The sequence below is a fragment of the Clarias gariepinus genome, chromosome 9, assembly GCF_024256425.1.
Source record: "Clarias gariepinus isolate MV-2021 ecotype Netherlands chromosome 9, CGAR_prim_01v2, whole genome shotgun sequence".
NCBI classification, from domain to species: domain Eukaryota; kingdom Metazoa; phylum Chordata; class Actinopteri; order Siluriformes; family Clariidae; genus Clarias; species Clarias gariepinus.
The window spans coordinates 5,758,535-5,770,140 of record NC_071108.1 but is presented as its reverse complement, the minus strand read 5'-3'; the positions used below and the strand labels follow the sequence as shown (position 1 = coordinate 5,770,140).

The following is an 11,606-nucleotide window of genomic DNA, read 5'->3' as shown; positions in this document are numbered from 1 at the left end:
TACGACTTAATTTTAAAATTCCAGCACGCTCAATGTTTCCCGCGTGTTCTGAAACGGTGTCACTCCCACACACACACAGATTCGTCGTGTTTCTGTCCCGTTTGGCCTTCCATAGCCATGATCGCGTCCTCGCGCTAGTTTGATGAAAGGGAAGGGGGGGGTGAGCTCAGAGTGACGCGCGCTACGACATCAAACCCACTTAAAGCCTCGAGCGCCTGCGGACTCGGACTAGAGCGAGCGAGCGCCAGAGCGAGGAGCAGCACCAGCACCGCCCATACACGCGCGTCCACCGCCGTTACACCTGTTATTTTCTTCATCCTGAGCATGACCGCACGAGCGACGATGATGTAGCTAAGGCGGTTTATTTTTTTTCCTTCCGCGTGAATCGGTGAATGTAATTCCTTCACAGTGACCGGTTGGTGACCGCGCGAGCGACCGTCACCCGGTTTTTTTCCGTCCCGACAGCCGCCTCCTCTTCGAGAGATACGTACCGATGCGATTCTTCAGACTCACCTTCAAGTGTTTCGTGGATTGTTTTTGAAGGTGCCCTTTTAATTCGGTGATATATTTATATATATATATTTATATATATTTTTTCCGTTTCGTTTCCCGCGCGAGCCTCTTCTTGCACATCTTATTTCTGCGGATTTTTTTTTTCTTTTGGACAAACGCACCTCCTTCCCTAAGAAGCCGTAAAAAAACCGTTAAAAACGGTAAAGCGGTTATATTTTAAATTGACATCATTGATTTAATAAAGCCTTTATAATAAGGAAAGGCACGAGGACCAGCTCCTGTTAACCCTTGAACAGGCTTCAGCCGAGGAGAAGAACACAAGGACATTTTTTTGGTGATAATAATAAAGAAAACTGACTCGAGCCAGACAAAAAAAAAAAAAAAGGAACAAAGAGATTTGGGATTATTTCCAATCCCTGAGCCATTGACAGATTTTTTTTTTCCGGATTTTTTTTGTCCTTGTCTGGTTAGGACTGTGTGGTGTGAGTGAGTGTGTGTGTGTAAGAGAGAGAGTGTGTGTTTAGGATGGAGAAGAGCGAGAAGAGCGTCCTCAGTGCGGACTGCTGTGTCGGGGACATAGGCACGGACTGCTGCATGGTGGCTCTGGCGGAGGAGAAGAAAGGCCACCTCATTCCCAACGGGAACCACCAGGCCGCCAACGGCGCTCTGATCGGTGCAAACGGAGAGAAAAAACGCGCGCCGCCGCCGGAGAGAGAGACATGGACCCGGCAGATGGACTTCATCATGTCCTGCGTGGGCTTTGCCGTCGGTCTGGGGAACGTCTGGCGGTTCCCTTACCTTTGCTACAAAAATGGTGGAGGTGAGCTCAAAATGTAAAACAAAAATATGTATATTACATACATACCTATATTGTGCATATATACTGTATGTGTGTGTGTGTGTGCGCTGTGTGTGTGTATAGGCTACATTGTAATAACGCGATCCCAGCCTACGTCACATCCTGTTAGGGGAATCCTCTTACATGAGGTTCATTCAGTGTCTCCTCATCATGCTCTTTCTGTTCTCATGTCCTTCTGGGCATTTTCATATAGCTGAAGACATGAGTCAGGTTTTTTGCCATTCTCCTGGGGTACTGTACTGTTGTGGTCCGGCATTGCATTTACTGTACTGTAGGTTGCAGTCTTTTCGGAGATCCCAGTGCTTCCTTTTAAGGCTCAGTGGTTAAGGATCTAGGTTACTGACTGATCAGAAGCTCAGGATCAGCTTTAAGCTGCAACTCCATGGCGCTTAACATTCTCTGCTTCAAAAAAAGGGGCGCTTTTATTATACATACATATTATATACATATATACATTATTATTATTATTATTATTATTATTATAATAGTTGGCCCCCGTGCTCCTAACAAGCTGTGATATGCAAAGAAACAAATTTCACTGAACGCACTGCATATGTGCCATTCTTCTTCTTCTTCTTCTTCTAGAGCAGGGCATATCTGTATCCAGCTGTTCCTTTTACTACCATTCCAACAACTGTCAGCTGTCACTTAATTTGCTGTAAGCAGGTGTACAGCTATGCAGAAAACACACATGTCTAATATTAAGATGCGGGTGTTACTAGTGCAAGTATTTGTTTATTCGTTTATTATGTCAGTTGATACACTCCAGGTTCTTTAGGTTCACATGTTCTAGGTAATGCACCTTCTGTGTATATGTCTGGGGAAATTAATACTGTTTTATGTTAAATCTTATCAGATCAGAAAAGTATGTTTATCAGCTAATTAGTTGAATTAGACCTAGGTAGAGACTTCTAAACTTCTTTAGACTTCCTCAAAAAAGGTACTAATACCTAAAAATGCAAGATTCATTGTTACTGTTGTGACATCCATAATAGTGCAAGGTACAGGTATCTCTGATTCTTAATTTGTTGTACTTGTATAAGGAAACTTAATAAGGAAACTCAATGTTAAGAATTTGCGTATAATAGAACTTTTAAAGATTTCAGAGTTCTTTCAATCCTTAAGAGTTAACAATCATCCCAGGTCTGTTTTAGGTCTAAATCTAAAAACAAACAAAAAATGCTTTGAAAAGTGCAACATTATCTTAGAAATGTTGCGTGAGGAGTGTGAGGCAAGGCCAGTTGATGAGTTTAAAGTATTAATGACTGCTGATGTGTTTAAGGAGGTAATGACTAATCAAGGCTACACATTCACATATGAATGAAATGTTACAAAAAGCCATATTTGCTCGTAGTGTGTTGGGTATCAACGGAGCTAATCCTGTTAATCATACAAGTGTGTTAGTTCATAGTTAGATAAGGTATATAAACATCAGCCTGTTAGGGGGCAATAAAGGACATTATAGAAGCCAAAGGGTTTTTAACATGAAGCACAGTTTCTAAACGTATAACAAAAGATGAGTTGCTGTTTCTAATAGACAGAGCTATAAACCTTGATCCTGAGTAAAACATATACTTAATATACCGTAATATTTTTTTTTACTAAAATCGGAAATGTTATTGATATGTCTCTATTAATAAAAATGGACATGCTGTTATAGGAAAATAGTTAACTTCAAGGTTGGTAAGAGTAATTCTGTCATGGATACATTTCCCTTGACAGCATGTCCTGTCATGTTTTACTCCTTACTGTTTTATTGGTACTTAACCACTGAAGTTATTGGTACAGTACTTAATCACTGAAGTCATGTTTACATACAAGAGTTTATGTAACAATTGTGTAAAATTCTTTCATTTAATTATTATTTTTTTAATGATAGGTTTATGTTAATTTGCTCCTTTTAATATATTAGTAACTCATTTACAGTAACTTGTAGCAGATGCTTAACATAACCTATGGTTGATAAAATTATAAAAAAAATAGTTAGTTAAGGAATTACAATATATCTTTATTAATACAGCGTTCTACTGTATGAATCCGTCTAACCTATCAACCTGTCCTACTTAAGCTTACATGGCCATACCAAAAACATGTTATAGTTTGTTGTTTAGCATCAACTTGTGGGTTGATGGTTAGTATTTAAATATTTTTGTATTTTAATATTTAGTATTTTTGTTTGGTTATGTACGCTTCTTTTTAATTTGCGTGGGAAATTTAACAGTTGATTTGTGAATTAACAGATAACTTTAAAACAACTTGTCAGAAAGTGCTACCAGTGTTACAACTATGTGGACTATATTCAGATAACGGTACAACAACCATTGTTAAAACCATAGGGATTATATTTTGAAAAATGTTTAAACAACATTTAAGGAAATGTTGCCAACGTTAAAACTTGAGGATTAAATTCTAATAACATTATAACAATGTGTCTAAAAACCTTTTTTTAAAACGATTATATTCTGAAAATGTTAAAACAATGTGTCAGTAAGTGCTACAAGTGTTAAAACTATAGGTATAATATTCTGATATTGTAAAACAACGTGTCAAAAAGTGCTAAAAAATAAATATAATGTTAAACAATGTTAAACAATGTGTCAGGTAGTGCTACCAGTGTTAAACTAAAGTGATTATATTCTACATTAAAACAAAGTCAAAAAGTGCTTTTAGGGTTAAAACTATATGGAATATATTCTGAATATGTTAAATATTGTCACAAAGTTCTCCTGGTGTGTGTACATATAATAAATGTACATAGGAAATAGATATAGTAGCACAGACCGATAGAAATTGTAGCTATAATCTTTTGCTACAGGTCAGTAGTTATAGTCTGATAATTTTGTCAATTCTGACAGGATAGAAAAATTATAGAACAACAGTGAAGCATTCTGTAACTTTCTGCTACAGAATAAACTACAGGATGGGGGAGTTCTGGTATTGCAGTTTCTAGATAGCCTGACATGCTGTGTTTTAGGTTTTGTCTTATAAATAAAAAAAAATCTAGTGAATGTTTACAGCAACTGTAACTATAAGAAAAAAAAAGATGTCACTTATTAACGTTATTCGCTTAACAAATAAATCATGTCAAGACATGCCGTTATAGGAAAATAGTTAACTTCAAGTTTGGTAAGATTAATTCCGCATTGCATGGGGCCGCACACACTTGTCATGGATACATTTCCCATGACAGCATGTCCTGTCATGTTTTACTGTTTTACTCCTTACAGTTCTAATTCATAGATTGTACTGTACATTGATCTTAGAAGCTCTTATTTTAATACATTTTATACTACACAGCCTCTTTCATGATAAGTCTTTTCATATACAGTATTTATTCTGATACCATATAGGATACCATGTAACATGTTATCCGAGCCTATAGATTTGTACTGCCACATCTCAGTGACTCATTACCAATGTGACCAAAATCCTTGTCTATGAATCATCATCATGGGAAAAAGCCTGAATAAAAGCTCTTAGTCAAACATTATAATCATACACCACAACAGAAACGAATAACTTGTTTTCCTTAGTTGCACAGAATGACACCAAAGTTATATAAACCAGTGCATCCACTATAAGATTTATCACCTGGCAGAAAGGATTTCCATTTATATGTTTATATGAGGTGCATAGTGGACTGCTAATGTGAATTAGTTTGTCCTAAAATGACAAAGTAAAAGGGTTTTTTTTTTTCAGTGAAAAACTATGAAAATGGTCTTTAGTGATAATTATTTGATATAAGATGCATTCACAAAACCTTTTTTTTTTAACTAGTATCTGGTATATAGACCCTTCTGAAAGTACAGGAACAACATGTAGGGTTGCATACTTTCTGGGGTTTTTTTACATTGCAAAAGGTAATGCAAAAAAATGTTTCAAAATTTTTTTATCATTTTCTATATGGCTGCTTTTATACTGTATAGCTACATTATATACATCGGTATTGCATAACTATAACACATGCAATCCGGAACAATTTCCCACTGGCTATTACTTGTGACTTCCATTCATAATCTCTTTAGTATCTAACTTATCATTTTCTATAAAACAGTGTAATTTTTCATTTTACAGTAATTTTTGGACTAACATCAACTTTTATTTTGCATGTGCTGCTTATTCGAAAACATAAAATGTAGAAATTGGCAGCAGCTTAAAAGCACCAAGTCTACTTTTATCCAAACGCAAAAAACAGGCAATTATATTTTTAGGAAAGATCCTGAGGAAGATAAAATGCCATTGCTAAATCACTCTCTGTATTAGTGTGTGCCGGGCCATTTTTGTTTTTTACATTTTGTTTATTTGAATAAAAACACAGAAACACCCCAGTCCCACCAAGCAACCACTGTTGGGGCCCTGAGCATGGCCCCTAACCCTCAACTGCTCAGATGCAAAAAAAGATAAATTATTAAATCAACTTTTTTTCTTTTTTGGTTAGGAATACACTTTGAGATAAAAATATAAATGTGAGACAGATGTGTTAAACATCTTAGAACTACACTTTTTTGATGATCAGAATTACTGTACGAAGACACAAAAGCACTTTAGCACTTTGGTTCCATACTGTATCAACCTACTTTCTTTCATAAATCCAGCACCTTAATGCAGGCTGGTTTTCTTTTTTTCCATTTGTGATGCATTTACATATCATGTTAATCTTTTAGCCTGAACCTAAATGTTTGTTCCAACACTTTCAGAAAAGATTCTACCCTAGGCAATGTGTTTTTAACTTAAACAAAAAACGGACATGTTTTCTTTTGCTACCTATTAAGCAATTAGCTTTTTGCTTAATCCCCCTCGCCATGAAAGTAGATTATACGACAGACCTGGAGGGTCATAACGTTACGAAATTAAATAGTTTCATTTGACTTTATTAATTATCTAGCTTGTTGTGTTAGAGTAGGAGATTTAGTGCATCAGAAAAAAAGAAACACACCGGGTCTCTGTCACTTCAGCTTCACCTTTTTAAAAGTAACAAAGCTGTATTACTGTATACCATAAATAAATGTCACTGTAATGTGTGCCATGGCTTGAGTGTCAGAAGTTCTAGTTGATCGATAAAAAGGGTTTAAGTAAATTATTTCTTATCCTGCTTATTTACTTTCTCTGCTCTAACACACATTATAACTTCAGGGAATGCTTGTTAATTAGCTTGTTTAACCAAATCAGCCACTTAATCAAAGGAAAAAAATTTAATCTGCACTACAGATGAGCAGGATTAGGAATAGGATGCAAACCTTAACTAGAAGTCGATGATGGCCTGCCAGACTAAAGCCATGCGGTCACTGTGCTGATTTTCCTACACCACATTATTAGCCTGGGATATGATTTTCCTACTCACATGAGTTTTGTCTTTTTACTACCAAATTCAGTCTGGGTGAACGCGGTTCAGTGTTCATTTTTTAAAAACTTAGCACCTGTGAAATTATTTCTGAGAGTCAAATGATCATTTTCCTGTATTGAATTTGTAACATTTATTCTAACTGCTCGTAGTTTTGCTCTGAAATTTGATTATAGATCTTTATATAGACAACCTTTCGTAAAATGAGATCTTGGCCCCATGGACATTTTTATACCAAATGTCACAGGATCCTATGCAGGCCTACATATTAGACCTCAGCACATGCTCTTGGCGCTATCCTGCAGCAACTGAAAGGTCAAAGGCGCCAAATGTTGTCCTAGTACTCAGGTTTCTGTTTCTTTTAGCATGGAATGGTATGATATGCTTTCATTGCCTTCTGGCTCTTTAGATAGATGGGAAGCGATCTGGCTTGGTTTGCCCCCCTACAGTGGGCACAAAGGGCACAGAGAGCAAGCTGGTGGGAAAATAGCATGGAGAGCATCAATTCTCCCAAAACAATAAGCGATTCAACAGGGACCTGCCAGATAGAGAAAAGAAAGATGCTTGATACCGTGTACTGAGAATTGTACTGAGAACTGAAATGTGTCTCCACAAATACTTGCTTTACCCCCAACAACGAGTGCTAAGGTTACCGCCGTGTGTTCTTCCTTAGTCAGTTCGCCAAATTTGGTGTAACTGTTTTTCAGGACCCATAATTTTGGGTCTTTTGAAAATGTCCTGCCATCCCAAATGCAGTCTCCCAGGTAGCCTCTCTGTTTAAATAAGACAGCTTTCACACACTCCTTGCATTTGGCGTGAAGAAACTTGTCCAGTTTGATATGAGTGCACCATGTTTGCCATTAGATAATATCTGTTTTATAAGATCAGGTCTTTTAAGGCCAACTGTTTGATTTGTTTTTCCATACACCTATCACCAATTCTAACAAAACAGGTTTAAATGGTTTGTTGGCCCAAATTATAGCTGATATTTGATACAAGTAATTAATACCGTGGATTTAATTCCACCCCCGCATGCTGATTTTATGGTGCCCGGCTCCCTGATTCCTAAACCTTTTTAGCATTTTTAGAAAAGGAGTTAAAAAGGAGTTTTTCTGGTGCTTTAAGGTGGAATGAAAGCTTACCCTCGTATTACATGTTTTACTCTTTTTTCTTTTTTTTTTTTTCAAATTAATCACATATTTGTATCTACAGTAGTAACGCTCACCAGAAATAGTAGGTGGTGTGTTAACAGATTATTTGAACCAAGGAAGGACAAACTAAGCATTTTGTGAGATTTAAGGTTTAATGCAAGGCACAGAACTGACCTTTCTTAGTATGCACTGCTTAAGAGCATGAAGCGATGCCAATGGCATCTATACAATCTTCTGTGTAACAGTGTTAAGATCTTTGGTGGCTTCACTCGGTCAGGTCTAGGCTCAGCAACATTATGTGGCAATAAAATGAAGTCAGCTGACGACCTGAATGTACTGAACGACCAGGTTATCATACTTATGGGATTTTTCCTCTCTGATGGCACGGCCATATTCCAGGACTCGAATTATGATAGACTGGTTCTGGGAATCATAATAAGGGGGTTTAATAATGAGGGTTTATTGGATACATTGTAGTGTATACCTGTGGGATATAAAAGCCCGATTTGACCGCCCCGTGTTTTTCCATGGGCTTTTTTTATTGTTCTGTGTCAGACTCTGTGTTCGTGTGTAGCTCTTTTGGCTGTGGTCTGTTGGTAGAGTTGATTTGCAAATAAATCCCTCTGCATGTTTAAAGAATGCCTCTCCCTGTCCTGTCCTAGACTGCAGATCAAATTAACACATATGCATGCATGAAATATGCTATGCTAATGTTCAACAGATGTCTGAAATCTGTTTCCATATTATCATCATCATCTTAAAATGTTTTTGATGTTGTTAATTCACTTAGCATCGATTTGGGTAAAGTACACTCTCAAAGTGGGTTAAAGTCTAATACATTTAGTTATCCCTCAGAAAAAAATGTAGAACCCCAGAGTGTTTCCTTATCCTTATATTGAATAGTTTAGGAAGCCACAGCCAAAAGGTGTTTGGGACTCTAATAGATTTTGTTTTCATGTGCCCTTCTTAAAGTTTCCTAAATACTAAAATAAAATAGAAATGTTTCTAAGTAGGTCTCCCTATATAGATCCAGATTTTGGGTTTGTTGTTTGAGTTTAGTTCTGTCTTTAAACCAAAGTCTGTCCTAGTTTGTCTATCACAAAGATACCAAGCAGGACACTTTAGTTGGCCAGTCTTTAAAAAATGATGTAACTATCTAATGCTCAACTCCCAACACAAGTTTATTGTATGTAAATAAAATGGCAACTCTTGGCACCTTTAGAGCAAAGTCTTTCCACTAGAACCCTCAAAGCCGCAATCTAGAGCCCTGCAAAAGATGATTTCCCTTCCATAAAATGTATGGAATTATATATAGAAACAATCTAAAACCCACCTGAGATCCATGTGGGTGTGGCTTAGTATCCTAACAAGGACACTAGATTGATAAGCTCTCTGTAAAATCAATGACATCACCTGACCGTTATCTTATATCGTTATATTATATAGCTGATGTGTCTGTACCCTGATAGACACAATTTCCAAGCCTTCGTATGAGATCATGCAGGCCTGGGTGCATGTCAGGCCACATACTACTGTAGGCGATGTTAAGTCTTACGTATAATCTGAAACCTAATATTTGCGTCCGATTAATAAAAAGTGCATTAGGGTCATAAGAAGGGTGTGTAAATGCTGCCTTTTTCACCGCAAAGACATTAAAGTGCCTTGTCCAGCCAACATCCTTAGTATTACATTGGAAAACCAGACTGTATATCTGGTATGCTTCAGTCATAAGTTTCATCACACATCAACCCACTGCTGTTCTGCGCTTATGTAACAGACCCGTAAATCTCACAGAGCCGCTCTTGAAGGTTTCATCGAGCTGCAAGGTCACATGTGAAATGCAGTCACAGCCTCTCTAGTCATTAGCCCTGAGGAAGACTGTTCGCCCTTCATCCTGCGCATCAGTAAATTTACAGTGTCTGCACTGCCCCTAGATTAGATGCATTTTTACAGCCAGGCAGCTCCAGTCTTGTTTATGAAGTTATTACTGCATATTCAAGAATACGTAATTATATAGTTTTGATAACCCTCTGCATTTGTAGATTTCTCATTAATTGAGGGAAGAACAAATGAGGTTTTATAACTGCTGTAATTGAAGTAATAACAAAAAGTATTTTAACACTGTTTTATTTCTTATTTATGTAATGGCCAACATCATCCTGTGTGACAGTTTAGCTGTAATTATTAGTAATGGGCATTAAATCACTAGGGACACTTCAGCATGCTTTGTTATTGGAGAACAAAAAAAAAGGAAACACTACTAATTCCTTTTAGATACAAATAAAAACAATATATATCATCAGCAGTAAACTATAAAGTAAGAGAAAAGTATAATCATGTCAAGTTTAGAAATTTTAAACACGGTTTAAATCACCTATTAACATGGTTAAAAGTGTGTTATTAAATACATAGTTTACAGAAGTAGACTAGAAATGGGAAATAATATATTTAAATTCTGTCTTAAAGGGCAGTAGTGGCTTAAGCAGTGGGTTGGTCGCCACTTTTGGGTCCTTAGGCAAGACTCTTAACCCTATACCCCATAAAACAGCCAGTGCATTCAATGCCACTTCCAAGCTTTGTTAGAAACATTCGAGGGTTGCGACAGGAACGGCATAAAACGTGTGGCAACCCCTAGGATAAAAGGGACATCGCCTCGCCTTTACTTGCTTTCTTTGTGGCAAATTAAAATGATCATTTCAGACATATTAAATACTGAGTAATAATTCAGATTTATCCATTTTAAATGTCTGATTATCATTAAAGCCCGGTGAGGTGTTGTGGCAGCTCAGTGGTTATGATGGCGGACTTCAAATCCAAGCGCCACTAATCTGCCACTCTGGGGCCCGTGAGCCTCAGCTGCTCAGTTGTATAATATACAGTATGTCATTTTGGAAGTAAGGGCATCTGGCAAATACTGTAAACACTTTTTATGTACTGAATACCTAAATAAACATTAACTTGTCGAACTTGTTTTCAACACTACATCAAGCATAAACAAAAGCAAAAAGAAAGCATAACCCTGATGCATTTAAATATAAAGTACAGTAGTTAGAGAAAGCGTTGCTCCATCCTGTTCTATAACCTAGCCACAGTGAGGCTAACTCTGGCGCTTTGCCCCAAATGCCTTCAATTAGAATAGCATCAGTTAATCTTTAAATCCCTTTACTTAATAGAGCTCGACTCAGGATGATTTAGGGATCAGGAAGAGGAAACCTGAACGTTAGGTCAAATTGAGGAACCATTTATCTGTATTCACTGTGATACACTCTCAAATCAAAAAGTATAGCACATGTCGTCAGTATACTCAAAAAAAAAAAAAAAAACTCGCAGCCTTCTTTGTGTCCAGAAGAGAAATCCATGTTTTATTAATGTCACTGTAGTTAGTGAATAATTCATAACCGTTACTGAATAATGTCACGTATGGGGATATGGCTACGTGCAGGTTTCATGGAGCTCTGATATTAAGCTTGTAGGTGGATCTAATACGTAAATCATGTAAGTCGTTAACGGGGAAACAGGTCACAGTCAGGTGATCATCAAACGAGGCCTAAGGCAGGGCAGGAAAACCAGAAAATCACACTAGAGATCAAAAACCAGAGCGACTATGGCAATAAACAAAGGCCTGGCAACAACAGTTATTATAACAATGAGCATTTAATTCGTACTACATTACACGTCACCCATCATTCAGGTCTGTGAGATCAGTAATCAGGTGAGCATGAGTGTGAGAGAGACTGGTGTT

General features: G+C 37.1%; 1 protein-coding gene across 1 annotated transcript in view; it reads left to right on the top strand.

Annotated features, from left to right (window-relative positions):
• The first annotated feature begins 248 nt into the window (after positions 1-248).
• The window catches only part of LOC128530819 (sodium- and chloride-dependent creatine transporter 1-like), a 41,399-nt gene continuing 30,041 nt past the window's right edge, over positions 249-11,606 (top strand). The window contains exons 1-2 of the mRNA XM_053504958.1: positions 249-847; positions 985-1,333. Of these exons, the coding sequence (XP_053360933.1) occupies positions 1,039-1,333 (295 nt within the window). The 5' untranslated portion in view covers positions 249-847; positions 985-1,038. The remainder of the gene's footprint in view (positions 848-984; positions 1,334-11,606) is intronic.